The following is a 16,821-nucleotide window of genomic DNA, read 5'->3' as shown; positions in this document are numbered from 1 at the left end:
GCACTTACAGTAATGCCTTCCATATGACTGTTGCAATCCTCTGTGAATGTAAATCTAGACTTCAGTGCACAGAGTGTTGTTGTTGCCTGAGCTGTCCCAATAGGACATGACCAGAGACTATAAAATTGAGGCATCTCTGGCCTAGTGGAAAATCACTCTTGCAATCTCTATTTTTTGTGTGTTTTCTCCCCATGACAATCAGGAAGTGACTTGACAGTTGCTTTAAAGCAACAGCAAAGAGGATAAAAGCTTTGTAATCAATCCAAGGTTGTTCACATATAGTACTGAGCAGGTGCACAACTGCATGGTTTTGGTGTAGGGCCACCAAGTCAGCTGTTGGGCTTGGAATGGCTTTGAAGATTCCAAGCTGAAGATGGCTTCATACACGCGAGGGCTCTAATTACGTGTTTTGTAAATACCTAATAACTGTAACTGCTAATGTGGAGAAAAATTCTCCTCCTTGTTCCCCTGTGTGTGTCAGCGTGTGGGCATTGCTTTTCTTGTAAAATAGTGGCTGCCCACGTGCTGCCTCTGCAGTGCAGCTGATGAAATAAAACCGATTTCCGTTCAGTGGGGAAGCCTGATGCAAGGAACTGCGTAGAGATGCTCATGGTATTTAACCTCAGTTGTATGGAATCTTTATTCCTGATTCCAAGTGGATGGATATTCCTTACAAATAAGACTTAATTAATTGCATCTGCTTGCCTCTGTAAAATTTGTGAGAGTTGGGCCAATATTGTATAAAAGAGAGTTTTATATCTAGACACAGCTAAGATTCTGTAAAACTAACATTAATGTAATGCGTTCACTTCCCATGGGATCCTTGCTCGTTTGTGTTCTTCATTAATAGTCCCAGTATTCCTCCTCTCATTAATTCTATTTTTAGTATACGTATCTGCTCTAGTAGCTGCAATAACTCTTTCACTTTCTATTGTTTAAACATAATATCTGCAAAAAGAGAGAGGATTCTGGCCACCTTTGTTCTGATTAGCACATCTCAGGCAGGAAGCCTGTGTGTGCAGTAATAATAACTTCCTCTCCATGAATTTCAGGTATTTACAGTCCTCTTAGATTTTCCTATCCTTTCTGTGTTTCAGGTTCCAGTTAAATTCAAATTAGAGAATGGTTTGAGCTGGAAGGGACCCTTAAAGGCCATCTGGTCCCACTCCCAGCAATGCACAGGGACAGCCACAGCTCCATCAGCACTCAGAGCCCAGTCCTCACCGTGTGTGTCTGCAGGAATGGGCACTGCCACCTCTCTGGGCACCCTGTGCAGTGCCTCACCGCCCTTAGCATGAACATTTTCCTTATATCCCCTCTATTAAACCTTAGCTCTGCTTTCTTGGAAGTCACCTGTTTTCTATTTAATTGCACGTATGATGTTTCCACGAGGAATCTTCCATGTTCCTGATGTAACGCCCAGAATGAATAACTTACTGACTTCAAGCTCGAGAGTTCAGATCTGTCTTTGAGATGAAGTTGTGTTTAATTTGGTAGTCTGTAGCTCGTATTCTCCCATCTTATTTGTACTTCAGTAATCAGCACCCAGGTTTCTTTCCTCATTCGTGGTATGCTCTGTGCACTGCTCAGTACAGCTGTGCTGCTGTTCCCGAGGCAGAAGCACGCTGAGGAGCAGGCAGGCTCCGAGTGCTCGGTGAAGTCAGCTGTTGCTGTGTCATTAGCTCACAGAGGGGTGGGCGTGCTGATGTTTGTTCTGCCAACAGGCACTTCTGATCCATCTGTATTAGACTCCTAGGCTCTGTCTATTTGCCACTATATTTCTGTCTCCTGTTGGAGTTTACAGACCCTAATCTGTCCCGTTTTAGTGATCTTGAAGGATCGCCAGAGGAACGTGCCAGTGGGTGACAGCGCTGTGCTGCGTGGTCACACCGGTTCCACTGCCATCAGAAGCTGTGTGCTAAAACCACACGCTTTGAGCAGTGTTCCAAGTGCTTGTCGACGGATGCTTTGGTTCTTTTTGGTTGCTCTGCAGTTACTTCTATAAGACAGAATAAACAGAGCAAAGGCAGGCTGAGAAGAACTTCCCAGGACAGCTGGTGGTCACTGTCAGTAAATGAATTGACGTACAGAAGGCTTCTTCATTCTTTCTCATCTCTTGCTGTCGCCCTATCGTACGTACTTCAGTCTGTAGGTGTTAGGTGAAGCTTAGCTTTCATCTTTACTCATTTCTCTTTCACAGTTTTTTACTTAAATCATGTTAAAAATATATATTATTCTTTTGAGAATGTCTGAAGTTATCTGAATATTCTGATGCTGTATATTAAATCTCTCGTTTCCTGTCTCTAAATCAATAGCTTTTTCATTTTAAAAAGTAATCATTTGGCTGACGTGATTTACCTTTCACAAACCTGTGTTGACTTCCCCTATTAAATTGTACTTTTCCAACTGTATGCTTAAGCTGTCTATAAATATCATCTAAAAAATGTTCTAATATACATGCTATATATGAAATTTTCAGCTGCTCCTAGCCTTTCCAGATATTGCAAACTTACCTTCAGCAATCAGTTTGGACTTCCTAAAAATGAAATATTCAGTGTTTCAGCTTGTAGCTTTCTTAAATAGGTAATTCTATCCAACCTCCAGTCTTTGTCTCCCTTCAGCTTGTTGTTAGTGGTTACCTTGGTCTGTTGAGTTATCCCCTCTGCTGATCCTTCCTGTATCCTCCTTCCAGTACCAGCAATAGGTGCAAAACCTGGAGACTGCTAAACTGCCTGCAGATGATTGTACAAGGACTTCCAGTACCTAGTAGCAAAGTCAGTGTCTTTCCTTTCAATAGAAGTTAATAGAAGAAGGGGCAGCTTTGAATATTCTCCTAGTGCTGTTTAGTGAGTGATTAAAACAACTTCTTCTTTTGTTCACATGGATATTTTTACTATTATTTTTTTACTATTATTTACCAGAAACCTTGATAAGTTAGTTAAAATTTCATGTGCAAAGAGCTACCATCTTTCTCCTGAATCATTCTACAGCGCTGGCACAAATGAATGAAGGTGCTGGCATCTGATTAGTCATTATGGAGGTGTATCTTCTGCCATTTCCCCTCCAAAGATGGTTCCTAGTTCAGGAATGCTGCTGGAAGCATTTGGAATGTATTTCTGGTCTGAATCCCTTGGCAGTCTGGGCTTCAGTTCCTGTTCTCATGGCAGGTGCTTACTGAATTCAGGCTGTTGGGTCATTGGAAGTTTCCTGTTTTAATGTACTTATAATGCTTATGATTTCAGTGTTTCTGTTCTCTCCTTTTTTCTACTTCTTCCTAACTCTGCCTTCTCCCTCCCGCCCCACCATAGTTGTGAATACAGGTTGCAGAAGTCACTGGGTGTCTTATCTGCTCCCTAAGTAAGTGACATCAGTTACCTGATAAATGGGGTTACTAATGTTTGGTCTGAGATTGTCTCTCCTCTTAGACACATCACAAACAAACCAGAGTTCTGTTTTTGTTTTTGCCTGTGCAGTATTTGAGCCTTAGCTGTTCTTTGTGACACTAAGTCATTGTCTGTTTGTTAATACTAAAACCAGTTGTTCCTTCCACAATAGGGGTTTCCAGTAAATGCTGTTTTAAATTTCAAATCCTTATCTTTGAAATCCCAGTGACTGGAGGAGGGAGGTACCAGATTGCTCTCACTAAGGATGTGTCCTGCTGTCTGATGTAGGAAGTTACATTTTGGGAATCACATTTAAAGGCCTTAGCCACAGAAGCTTTGAGAAATACATTTTAAGGTTGGGTTGTGGTGATCTCTTTTTGCACAGGAGCAAAGGTGCTGATGTAATAGTTGAACGTGTACAGGAACAGACCCTGGGGATGCCTCATCCGCTCTGAATCACGTCCCTTCTTTTTCAGCCCTGAAAACATGGGTCTGCTCGACCCAGCCACCAGCGACGGCAGAGTGATTTTCTTCCTGCCCTGGGAGAAGATGACTATTGCAGGGACCACAGACAGCCCCACTGATGTCACCTCCCATCCCATACCGACAGAAGAAGATATCAACTTCATTCTGAGTGAAGTGCGCAACTACCTCAGTGTTGATGTTGAAGGTAGGAGTGTCAGTTGTGCTGGGAGGGATAGCTGCAGTATTTCAGTCTGAATGCGTGCTGTCTGTCTCAAGTTCCTCCAGTGATTGACAACTGTGTTCTTGCCCCTCTAATACTTGTGAGCTGTAAGCGTCATCTCAATCTGTTTCAGGGCTATCGCTGATGTTTTTCCAGATACTCTCTCTCTACTTGGACCATTTAAATGGAAATCAGTTGATATCTGAACGAGCAGATTTCATGTGCCTCTCATCTAACAGGCAGCTGCTGTCAGATGACTCATTCTGGCCTTTTTGGGTGGCAGATACAAAGCTTGGCTGAAGTGGGTGGGCTGGTTGTATGTCCATACGGCTGTATTGTAGAATCCTCTGCTTTGATTGTAGGAAGACTTCTTCTGGCTTTTCCTCTGTCTTCCATTTTTCTTGATGCTTTCTTAATTACTTATTGGTGTGGTAAATACCTGATAGTTCAGCTCTTGGTTGAAGAGGGAAGTATGATGGGCAGAAAGGGGAATTCATCAAAATCACTTGGTGATGGTTGACCTCGGTAACTGAGCTGAGAACACCTGTGTTGGAACGTGCTGGCTTGTTTGGCCTTAGTGCTAGTTTAAAGGTGAGAGATTTCCTTACTTTGTAGTGAGGTTTACTGTTTTGTTGGGGCTTTTTATTGTTGTTTTTTTAATGGTTATGTGAAAACATCTGTGCTCCTGTTGTAGTAGTGCTAAAAGAAATCTGAAAACCACTGTTTGTCAGCAGCACTGCAATCTCTGGGATTTAGGAAACCTGCTGTCCAGCAGCTGGAAATATTAGATTACCAGATTCCTGAAATGAACAGTTTGGTGGCTCTCTTGTACAGCTTTGGGACAAACAGCCTTGAGGAAATGTACCCTTACTTTTCTGGTGCAGAAGCCAATGCCAGTCAGCACGGTGGGGCAGGCAGGTAGCTGGTGGTGTTCAGACTGAATAAGGCAGAAATCTTGCAAGGTTTTTCACAGAAGTGCATTATGAAGTGTTCAGTTCTTTTGAAGGAAACTACCTAGGTGTGCACACTGGTTTTCACATTGCAATTAGCAGTGTTTATAGATTGCCTGTTATTGAATTAACAACTGTGCTGGCCATATCAACTCACTGCAGACCTGCCTTTTTGCTGCCAGAGACAGTGCCAGGGTTATCAACTTACACAGGCTTGGATGTGTTCCAACTGTTTAATTATAGTGTCACGCATGCTGCTTTTTCTAGTTTCATTAGTTTATAAATGTAATATGGTATCTTATTTCTGTGATTAACACTTCATTTTGGCAGGTTAAACATGCTGGCAGAGCACCATTGATTTCTGAAATCTATTTTGTGTTCTTGGGGGATATTTTTACACCCTGTTACTGATTTTGAAGTTATCAGTTATTTGAAAGCTGCATCAAAAGTTGTTTTGGGGCTTCGGTGTAAATTGGTCAATTTTTACTATTGTGAATTTAACAAGCAACAAAATGAATTTCATGAGATTATTGGTTCCATGTTTTATATATTCCTGAAGAAAGTCCCTTTCAGAGGCTAGGGCTTTTTCCTGCAACTGTTAAGGACCTCTTTTTACTACTTGTTGCCTTCATATTTTATTCTTTCACATTCAGTGGAAGGCCAGGATTGGCCGTTGGGATGCAGTAACTGCCAGGGAGCAGAGGAGTAGCATGGGGGCATGAAAATGGCCATTGAGTTGGGCTTCTTGCAAAGAGGGAAAATGCTTCTGAAAGAGGTATGGTTAGGAAGGTAGGGCTGGAGGAGGTGGCTCAGAACAGCGTGGGCTTCTGGATGATCTGTGACAGATCACCTGGGCCCTCTGGGATTGCTGTGCTAATGCTGGGGACCTGGGGGAGCAACAGGCCTAGGGGATGTGCTATAGCCTAGCAGATGCAGGCGTGCTTCTGACAGAGGCTGTGAATAAAGATCACTTATTTTTTCCAGATTCTCCTCTTGATAAATTCCACACTATGCTAAAAGCTTTCAAGTCCTAAAAGCAAATGTCGTAGGAGCAGACTTTATTTTGGTTTCTGAAGTGCCATGTAAGGACCGGAGCCTGGAGAAGAGAAGGCTGCGGGGTGACCTCATTGCAGCCTATCAATACCTGAAGGGAACCTACACCCAGGAGGGGAGTAAACTCTTCAGAAGGGCTGACAACAGCAGGACTAGGGGAAATGGATCAAAGTTGAAGGAGGGAAGATTTAGGTTGGATGTTAGGGGGAAGTTCTTCCCAAGGAGAGCGGTTAGGGCCTGGAACGGGCTGCCCAGGGAGGTTGTGGATGCCCCGTCCTTGGACGTGTTCAAGGCCAGGCTGGACGGGGTCCTGGGCAACCTGATCTGAATGTGTATGTTTGGTGGCCCTGCTAGGGTTGGAACTACATGATCCTTGAGGTCCCTTCCAACCCGGGTGATTCTGTGATTCTGTGATTCTGTGACTGCCCTGCCCACAGAAGCAAGGAGAATAAGACTTGGTGCTGCACTAGGTGCTGTTTGTGGTGGGATTTCTGTCCTGGACTGAGGGTTTTCTGAGCTGATCGGTGACTCTGATAGCTGAGTCTCATGGTGGATCAGTTCCAGAATCTCTCTTTTCTGTCGAATTCTTAACCAGTGTGACAGACAGGTCTGTCTCTCTTGGGCTTTGTTTTGGGTCAGACAGCAGTACTGATACAGAGAAGGGCAGTGCTGTTTGTCACACTGCTTGGAGGTAATGCTACAGAGACCATAAGACGGTGGGAAATGAATACAGATACAAAGTTCCTGACTGATTTTGGTTACCTTTTTCTTGTGGACAGTGAGAAGAGGAGACGTGTTGGCAGCCTGGAGTGGCATTCGTCCTCTGGTCACCGACCCCAACTCCAAAGACACGCAGTCGATATGCCGGAACCACGTTGTTACTGTTAGTGACAGTGGCCTTGTCACCATAGCAGGTAGGGGAGGTTCATTTCAGCTGTTGTTTTTGTTGGGCTTCCCCACTGCATTATGTGCAAACATCTTTCTTCTTGCAGGGTGACGCTTTGCATTGCTACAGCTAGGTAGTGATCTGTCTGTAGCAGTGTGACTGGCTTGTCAGAACAACTCTAGTAAGAGTAATATGACAAAATACATGGCCTGTGCCAACGTCATGTTTCCCTTGCTTTCCCCAAATAAAGAAGTAAATGTGTGCTTATAGGTGGGAAATGGACAACGTACCGTGCCATGGCTCAGGATACCATTGATGCTGCTATTCAGGCACACGATCTGCCTGCGGGTTCCAGTAGGACGATTGGGCTGCTGCTCCAAGGGGCTGAGGACTGGAGCCCCACGCTCTACATTAGGCTGGTCCAGGACTATGGACTTGAAAGCGAGGTGAGCCATTGTTACTGTTCGTGTGTTCTGTGTTGGATGGTTTTGTTCTTTCCCTAAAGGCAATATTTTCCTAATGTCTTAACTGTTTTCTGCTTTAAAATGTTATGAGGTGCTAGAATGTTCCTTTCCTTAGGCACGACAAACCTGTGCTGCTCTCTGATCACATCTGAAGCAGAAGAGTTGAAGCACCATGGTCATTTATTTGGATACGTACATAGCAGCATCGCAGAATCACAGAATGGCCAGGGTTAGAAGGGTCCTCAAGGACCATGAATCTCCAACCCCCTGCCACGTGCTGGGCCACCAACCTCATCAGCATAGGTCTAACTCATTCAAAGGTCTAGCAGTTTCCTCTCACACCATCAGAACCCAATTCAGCATCTTTGTTATTAGTGATGAGAGACAATAGAAAATGCATATATTTGATGTGCTTTCGAAAGCGTACTGAACTTGTTTTCAACTCCATAGGTGGCTCAACATCTGGCTTCTACATATGGTGACAAGGCTTTCGAGGTGGCCAAAATAGCCCAAGTTACAGGAAAGAGATGGCCTATTGTTGGAAAACGTCTTGTGTCTGAATTTCCTTATATCGAAGCTGAGGTATGTGGAAAAACTGCATCATGCTTGTGTGCTACTTGGGAATGAAGCAGATTCTAGAGCAGGGCCATCTCGCTCTGAAAAACACCTTCACAAGCCCTTTCCTTTGAGATTCAGATGTTTTCATTTTTCCACTTCACCTGATCGTGCTTAATGTTTTTCTGTAGAACCATTGCATCACCGAGGCGAAAAGACCTCCAAGGTCACCCAGTCCAACTGCCCACCTACCACCAGTATTTCCCACTAAACCACTTCCCTTTGTACAACATCCAGATATTTCTTGAACTGCCTCCCTGGCAGCCCATTCCAGCAGCTGAACGCTCTTTCGGAGAAGAACTTTTTTCTAATATCCCACGTGAAAGAAATGTTTTACTACAAATACATAACGTAACATGAAATATATCTAATATGGACTCACCTATGTTTTTTCCTTGCCTTGTTCCTGCAGGTCATCTATGGTGTGAAGGAATATGCCCGCACTGCTGTGGATATCATTTCCCGGCGGACTCGCTTGGCCTTCCTGAACGTGCAGGCTGCTGAGGAAGCTCTGCCAAGGATCGTAGACATAATGGGGAAAGAACTTAACTGGAACGAGCAGAAAAAAAAGGTACAAAGGGCCTTTTTCATCTGGAATTGTTTTGTTTTTTCTTAAGTCGTTTCCATGTTAACAAATGAAATTAATGGAAAATTTCAGTGATGCTTGCTTCCTGAGAGAATGGATATATTTGGTGTTTTGAAGTCTTCATCGAAATAGCTGTGAAATGAATTGGTATTGGCCAGGTGGAGGGAAGAGTGAAAGCATTCCTTAACTTTAAAAATGAGGCAGACTTGGCATTACAGTCCTACTTCTAGTGAGTATTTAGTTCAGCGTCACTTCTTACAGGTCTGTCTCAGAAGAGAAGGATTTTGCAGTCTGCACCACTCTTTTTTCATAGAATCAGAATGATTCTATGGTTGGGTTGGAAGGACCTCTAAGATCATCTCGTTCCAACCCCCTGCTACAGGCAGGGACGCCTCCATCCAGCCCAGGCTGCTCACAGCCCCATGCAGCTTGGCCTTGAGTGCTTGCAGGGAGGGAACATCCACAGCCTCACTGGGCAGCCTGTGGCAGTTTTGAAAAGTGATGATATGGAGTTCCTTAACTTCTTTTATTTTCTAAATTATTTGGAAGGTCCCCATTTGCTTCCTCTGCTCAGTGCTCGTGCATGCACTGTAATCCTAAAAGCATTTACACAGCAATTACAAGTCTTTACTAGGCTTGATATCCCTTTTCAAGATTAAAAGGTGCCAAAGTTGAACTCTCTAATACTTTTCAGCTACTGCTTGCTCAATTTTTGGACCTTAGGAAAGTTCTTGTGAAGTGGAAGGAGCAAATAAATTGTGTAAGGAAGAACTTGTTCTTCCTCAGATACAAGAAGACTTTTCCTTTTGGTTGTAGGAAGAACTTGAAGCTGCAAGAAAATTTCTGTATTATGAAATGGGCTACAAAGTGAAATCTGACCAATTAACAGACAGCTCTGAAATCACTCTAGTGCCTTCAGATATTGAAAGGTAAGTGAAATAAGGGATTCCTGGGTTGCTGGGAGTTAGCAACATCGAGTGTCATTTTTCTCCACTGATAATCCTTATCTTGCAGGTACAAGAAGCGATTCCACATGTTTGACAAGGACAAGAAAGGATTTATTACTATACTGGATGTGCAGCGTGTCTTGGAGGTAAAGTTTCCTTCTGCTTTGTTTTTAATTGCAGCGTGGCTTAAGTAGTGCTGAGCAATGCAGCTGGTGTACTTTGTCCATCAAACAGGTCCAGATTGCAAAGTGTACCATGGTGCAGATCTGAATTTGGCTTTTTAATACACAAATTCTGTTTAATTATATTCAAAATAAGATGGTTGGTTTTTGGAAGGTTTGTGGTAGTTATGTACATTGACACTTACCTGACGCTGCTAAAAGTTGGGTTTTTTGGGTTTGTCTTTTTTTTTTTCTGTCTAGAGCATCAGTGTGCAGATTGATGAAAAAACACTCCACGATATTCTGAATGAAGTAGATCTGAACAAGAACGGGCAGGTGGAGCTCATTGAGTTTTTGCAGGTAAGAATTTCTCTCTTGCAAAGAAACTGTAAGTGCTGTGGCTGTAGGCACAGGTGCTCAGTCCCCCTCCTCCTCCCGAGCAGAAGAGCTGTGCTGGGGGGGAGGTGGGTGCTGTTGGGTACCACAGACCTGGTGATGCAGTTTGCCAGAGCGCAGCACAGAATGATGCACACAGCTAGTGTTAAGCACCTTCCAAATTCAAGGATATTTTCTGGGCAGAAGCAATTAACCCAAAGAGCAGGTCAGATTTTCAAAGTCTGCCACAGTGCAGATCTGAACTTGGCTTTTTTTATGCAGAAATTATGTTTAATTACCTTCCAAGTAAGATGGTTGTTTGTTTGGAAGATATATTGTAGTTGTGCATGCTGACACATACCTGACCTGTTAGAAATGACTGCGGTGTTCAAAATAGCCTGGAAAATGGCAAAGGAGGAGCTTATGGTCAGAAGACATGTAGTCCATGTTATCCCACTGTAACTGCTGGGTTGAGAAACGATACCCCCATTTGTATGGACATTGCATTGGCAACCTGTATGTCTGCTTTTTGCAGGGCTTTAAAATAAGAAAATTAAAGGTGCTACTGAATGTTTGTCCTCCTCTTGCATAAGCAGTTTGCTAATCAGCTTTGTTTTTGTGGAGTCTTTCTTGGTGTGGTATTTCAAGTGAGTGCCATGTCTTTGCTACGTGGTGGCAATGATGAATGCTGAACATGAGATAAATTAATGCTGGGGATTTTGGTCAATGTCAGCCCTTTCTTCACTGTGTCAAGTTAAACAAACAAGATCAAGGCAGAGGAAATGGTAATTGTCTCTCTTGAGATGAGCTGTAGATAAGAGGAGCATTGTTGAATCTAAATGCAGAAAATTTTCACAGGTTGTGTCCAGCATTAGAAAAAAGGACTATTTATTTACCTAAGATGCAGCGATTTAGCTGGCTAACTGAAATGTGCATTAGTTGTAAAATGAAATAAAAGCTCCCCAGAGCCATCTGACTGAAATAAGTGAATATCACAGGTGGCTTTCTGACTGTTGGGAAGGGTCTCCCTCTTGTGTCCTTTTGCATGTGAAAACTTCAGACTGGGGGGGGGGAGGGGGGAAACCAAAACACTGCCTGTAATGGCATGGGTAGATTGAAAATTGGGTTCACTTGGAGACGTTGTGGTTAAGAAGTCAAAGCAACTAACACAGCCTGCTGTGGATTGCTTTGCTTTGCTTTGCTCTGGTGAACAGTCTCATGAGGAGTTTCCTGCCCCAACTCTAAAATACAAGTGACAGGTCACTGTTTTGGTGTCATTTCAAAGTCACTTTACTTTAAATTGAGTGGCTCTGTGGTTGCAGGCTCGTCCTGAGTGTTTCCCACTGCTCCCCCAGCACTGCAGCGAGGTTGCATTGCACTTTGCACTTCCTTCACGCGGAGCCAGGGCTGCACACAGGGAGCTGCTGTGCTGCACAGAGCACAGTGGGAAGCGTGGTAATAAGAGGAACAGCGGGTTGCCATGGAAAGAACAAAATACACGTGGTGTTTGTTTAGTTTTTTAATGGATCTGTTAAGCCAGTTCTCAATACTTTCGTGTTTGCTCTCTGAAAACTTTCAAGTAATTACATTGTACTGCCAGAACGCTTGTGGAAAGCTGTGTGCAAATATTTGTGGACGTTTATATTAGAATATAGGAACACATTGTATCAGAGTGGCTGCTTCCCTATCCAGGTGGGAGCAGAGCAATGCCAAGTGGCTGCATTTGACCCACTGCAGCCTGCCAGCCTGCCTGGGTCGCCTTGGGAGAACTGCTCAGGTGCTGCAGGTGTTTCACAGATGGAGCGCAGGCTGAACTGGTCTTCAGTTTGTGCAAACAGGTGGTTCTGATTGAGAACTCGAGCCAGTTTTGCTTTTATTCACACCTGCTTTGTAGCGTTACTGCCCACGTTTCCTCAGGGATCCTTCTGGCACAGGCAGCTGTCTGATGGCAGCGATTGCTTCTCGGAAGGCTTGCATATGAAAGTTCTGTTCCTGTGGTGGTGCCGAAGGGTCAGCCTGCTCCTCCAGGAGTGCCTTTCCCACAGAGCATGCAGCGTAGTGGGAAAAACCACAGCAAGTTGGTTGTGGAGTGCGTGGTAAGGCAGAATGAATGGATGCGATGGAAGGGCTGCCCCACTTGGAGCCTTTGTGTTGGTGTGGGTCACCAGGGGAAGGGGAGCAGCTGGAGGGAAGCTCTGGGGCTCTGCTTCTTGACTGCAGCATCTGCCTTTGCTCGGGGCTCACAGGGTGGCCAGAATGTCCCCAACAGCCTTGGAGGTTCTTCAACCTTGGCTGGATCTGTCCCTTTCCCTCCCTGGGGAGTCACTCCTGTTTCTCAGATGCAGTACGAACCTATAGAGGTCTGGCTGCAGAAGTAATAGACTTTCCTACAGAAGGGAAGAAATCTGAAGGATTCCTGGCATTCACTGTGACTCAGAAACTGCTTTTTGTAAGTGCTGGTTGCTTCGCATAGTGGTCTTTGGCAAGCTGACTATGTGCAATTTCAAGTCTAATGCTCACTTTATCCATGGGATAAAGAAGAATTAACTAAAGCCCTAGCACTAGCGTGTGTTCGTTAAGGTTGTGCTGTGTCCAGTTTCAAGGACTTAAAGGCAAATTAGTTTTAAAGTCTATAAAATAATTTGGATTTGACAGAGTTGTGGAAGTCAAGTATCCTGTCACTGCAAAGAAGGGTTTGTGAATATGAGGGGTGCAACCCGGGGTCAGTGCTGGATCAGCAGTGATGTTCTTCTGTTTGTTACTTCCAGACTGAGAGGGGAATAGAAAAAAAGTGTGGGTGGGGGAAAGCCTGTGGAATAGCTGGGTTATCCCACGTGGTTAAATGGCACCGCTGTTAATGGATGCTGCATTGCTGCTTCCAGACAGGTCACATTTGTTGGTATTTCTGGAAAATGAAAATGGGCTTTGATGTGAGATTTTTTTCAAAGCATGCAGCAGTGTTGCTTTATTGGTATCATAGAATCACAGGATGGCCTGGGTTGAAAATAACCACAGTGATCACTGAGTTCCAACCCCCTGCTGTGTGCAGGTCACCAACCAGCAGCCCAGGCTGCCCAGAGCCACATCCAGCCTGGCCTTGAATGCCTGCAGGGATGGGGCATCCACAGCCTCCTTGGGCAACCTGTTCCAGTGCATCACCACCCTGTGTGTGAAAAACTTCCTCCTCATATCCAACCTAAACCTGCCCTGTCTCAGCTTAAAACCATTCCCCTTATCCTATCACGGTCCACCCTCACAAACAGCCGTTCCCCGTCCTGTTTATAGGCTCCCTTCAAGTACTGGAAGGCCACAATGAGGTCTCCGCAGAGCCTTCTCTTCTTCGGTAGACAAATGGTTTTGTCACTGCCATGTACCACGTGCCCTTGGACAAACTGACCAGCTGTGTGGAGCTGAGCCCGTGCTGTGGGGCTGGGCTGGCGTCCCCGCCGCTCTGCCAAGGAGCTGGGAGCGCAGCTGGGGCTGTGCCACCCACCTTTGTTCTGTGTGGAAGGGAAGCTGAGTTGCTCTCTCTTTTCTTCCAGCTGATGAGTGCCATTCAGAAGGGCTACGTCTCCGGCAGCAGGCTGGCCGTGCTCATGAAGACAGCTGAGGAGAACCTGCGGCAGCGCGTGGTGATCCCGGTGGACCGCAGCGGCGGAGGGCTGTAGCTCAGCACAGCTGCGTGTGCTGACAAACATTCCAGTGCTCCCGAATGTCCTTGCTCGTTCAAGGTGACTGATATCTGTAAAAACACGTGGGTGCGTTTGTTTTCTGTACTAATGGTTTTCTGTACAGCTCTTAATACTCCAGTATGTGGCCTTTTGGATGGGGTACGCTTCAGACATATGAGTTTATCAACGGGGGTTCTGGAATGTGGTCTGGAAACACTGGTGCACGCACAAGCACATGGCATGTACTGCCTTGCTCATTAACTTCTAGATCACCTTTACCTTTAAAAAAAAAAAAGTGATTCCTGCCTTTAAAGGGAGCGTTGCATTGAGATTTGCAAATAGGCATTTAGTATTTAAAAGCTGCTGATCTGTCTGCTTCAACAAAGGGCAGCAGAGGGAAGGCTGGTGCCTGGGATTTGAGATAGCTTCACAAAAGGAGCAGAAACTCACCTGCTGAGGGTACCAGGTACAGTAAGGAGCAGGCTGGTTAGTGACTGCCCTTCCACAGGTGCTGGGCTTTGCTCTCTTGGGGTGTGTAGTTATTTCAGCAGTACAGTACTTGGCCAGACACAAGTATCAGCAGTACAAAGCTGGAAAACAACACATAACCAACACTCCAATAATAACCCAGTGAGCAGCTAGGGGACAGCTTCCCTTTCTCCACATTAATAACAAGTAGCTTCCTTCAGTCGGCAGCATTCTATTGCAGGGGGTGTTTTATGCTGTAAAGTGCTCTGTACTGTTTCCAGTTTGGGACAAATATGTAAAATATGATGGTTTTGATAACATAAGTCTTAATTTATTTAAAAACTCAGATTAGATTTCATAGATTTCTTGAGTATAAATACCAGCTGACAAAACAGGACCCTCCATTCCAAGGGCTCAGGATTCCTCCTTGTGTAAAATCTGATCTTTAACTGATGTCATCACTTTCACTAATGGAAACGGCGTGGTAACAGCCAGCAAAGATTACTTCTGTATCTTAAGGGAAAATGACTGCATGTGTGAAATGGAGGGACTGAGGAGTGTTGGTGGCTGAGCGAGTCGGGTGTTCGGGGCTGGACAGGGAGAGTGCTTTTAGGAATAAATAAAACACAAAGCTTTGAGAAGCAGATCTTTAAAACGAACACAAACCAGAGATGGGCTGAGCGTCACCTGAGTTCCTGTCAGTCTGAACGAGTGGTGAAACGTCTCCAGGTTTCTCTCCAGAAATACTGGCTCAGATGCTTTCCAAATGGTTTCTGCATGTTGAGTTGATGTCGTAGAGCTGCTTTGTACCAGAACTGTGCTGCTGTGGGTTCTGGCCGTTCTGCTGTGAGATTTGTAGCACTGGGCGCAGCCCAGAGGGATCGGTGAGTGAGTGTTTGACGAGGTGTTTTATGAATGGCTTCTGTGCTACTGTTAACTTTTTTGAGTGTGTTCCAGAAGATTCAAGTAAAGTGTGCACATACTCCATGCAGCTTCGCTTTTCTAAAACCCTTCTCAAATAAGAACATGGCAATAGAGTTTACATCACACACAGCACGGCGTGGAGTGGAACTGGGTGTCTTTGGGCTCAGCAGCAGGAGGGAGGTGCGGGGGGGGCAGGGTGGGAGCCCATGGTTCACTGTATTATTTAAACAGATGCATCTGTGAAAGTAGTGAGACCTTTTCCAGACCACGTAAAGAAAAAGGTTTAAAATATTAAATAACATTTGTATGGTTTGAAGAAAAATTCTCCTCCACTCTTCTGTAAATGGAACTGTTAAGAACGAACGCTGCAAGTTTCCCTGTAAAGCCAGGATGTTCTGCTTTGCACCCAGGTTTATGTCCTTTGCTGGTTTGGTAATGCCACACGCAGAATGTGACTTTGGGGTTTACTTGGCTACGCACATGTCCTCTGTAGGAGTCTGCTTTGCATCGTGGGTGCTTTACTGTCATGGATCTCTGCTCCTGTGTAGCACAGCAGGATCCTGTACAGCTGCCCTGAGTGCAGACAAGGCTGAGTGCTGGTTACAGCACTGTGCCTGCACGCAGGGAAGGCACAGCTGCTTAGTGCAGCACCTTGCCTCTGCTTTCAGGAATGTCATGGGGGGGGAGAAGAGGGGGTGTCGGTTGTTGGTTTTGATCTGCTTGGGTTTTTTTCTTTGCTCTTCTGCTTTGCTCCATGTGATTGCACTGATGTTGCTGCCCTGCTTTGTTCTGATCCCGGGTGGGGAAGCTGTGCTGGGTGGTGGGTGCCTGGAGAGCTGCATGCCTGGCTGGGGAGCGTGTGTGTGTGTGTGTGTGTGTGTGTGTGTGTGTGTACACACGTCTTACCCTGGCACTACTGTGCTGTGCTGGGGGGATGCTCTGTGCTGAGCTGTGCGGCGCTGTGTTTGAGGCTGGGTTGTCGTTTTTGTAACTGTCCTGGTGTTTTATTGCCGTTATTTATTACTTTTGATATCCAGAATGAGCCGCATGCATTTATAGAGCAATAAGAGGATGTATTTAATGTGCCTTGTTTTTGACTGGGGAAGAACCAAACGCATGAATCAATAAAAGCGATGAAAGGCGCTCCGTTCGCGGGCAGTTTGTTACGGCGGCTCAGAAACAACTCCAGCGAGCCCTGCACAACTTCCTTAGAAGCAGAATGCTCACACAGGCACTCGTCAGCACACCTGACATCACCCTGACTGTGTTTTCCCACCTGAGCCCAGATCTCCGTGCTGTGTGGGGATGTGAAGGTGAGGGGTCAGCAGCAGGCATGGTGTGGCACAGCGCTGCTGTCCTGCCAGCTGTTTGTCTGCACTGAGACCTGAGGCTGAGCGCTGCTCGGCACACCGATGGATTTTTACCCTAACTGGAATCAATAGAAATGAGTGGAAGAGATTTCACAATCTATTCGGATCGTTTCACCTGTCAGGTTCGCCCCAGGTTGCCACGTGCTGATAAATGTTCAGTAAATCAGTAAAGCTGGTACCACTTTTAACACAAACGGTCCAATCTCTGTATATCATTTTATAGGTTTGAATTTCCCCTCCCAATAGGGCCGTTCCCCTGTTGTGATAACAGTGCTGAGGGTGT

General features: G+C 45.2%; 1 protein-coding gene across 4 annotated transcripts in view; it reads left to right on the top strand.

Annotated features, from left to right (window-relative positions):
- GPD2 (glycerol-3-phosphate dehydrogenase 2) overlaps positions 1-16,311 on the top strand; it is a 53,913-nt gene extending 37,602 nt beyond the window's left edge. For all 4 annotated transcript variants that reach the window (XM_052675217.1, XM_052675218.1, XM_052675222.1 and 1 more), the window contains exons 9-17: positions 3,860-4,053; positions 6,851-6,985; positions 7,228-7,403; positions 7,872-8,003; positions 8,449-8,607; positions 9,439-9,551; positions 9,637-9,715; positions 9,992-10,090; positions 13,648-16,311. In XM_052675217.1, the coding sequence (XP_052531177.1) occupies positions 3,860-4,053; positions 6,851-6,985; positions 7,228-7,403; positions 7,872-8,003; positions 8,449-8,607; positions 9,439-9,551; positions 9,637-9,715; positions 9,992-10,090; positions 13,648-13,773 (1,213 nt within the window). In that variant the 3' untranslated portion in view covers positions 13,774-16,311. The remainder of the gene's footprint in view (positions 1-3,859; positions 4,054-6,850; positions 6,986-7,227; positions 7,404-7,871; positions 8,004-8,448; positions 8,608-9,438; positions 9,552-9,636; positions 9,716-9,991; positions 10,091-13,647) is intronic.
- The last annotated feature ends 510 nt before the right edge of the window (positions 16,312-16,821 follow it).

This window comes from Tympanuchus pallidicinctus, unplaced genomic scaffold (genome assembly GCF_026119805.1).
Source record: "Tympanuchus pallidicinctus isolate F22 unplaced genomic scaffold, pur_lepc_1.0 scaffold15, whole genome shotgun sequence".
NCBI lineage: Eukaryota > Metazoa > Chordata > Aves > Galliformes > Phasianidae > Tympanuchus > Tympanuchus pallidicinctus.
The sequence above is the reverse complement of the archived record's forward strand: the minus strand, read 5'-3'. Positions and strand labels throughout refer to the sequence as shown.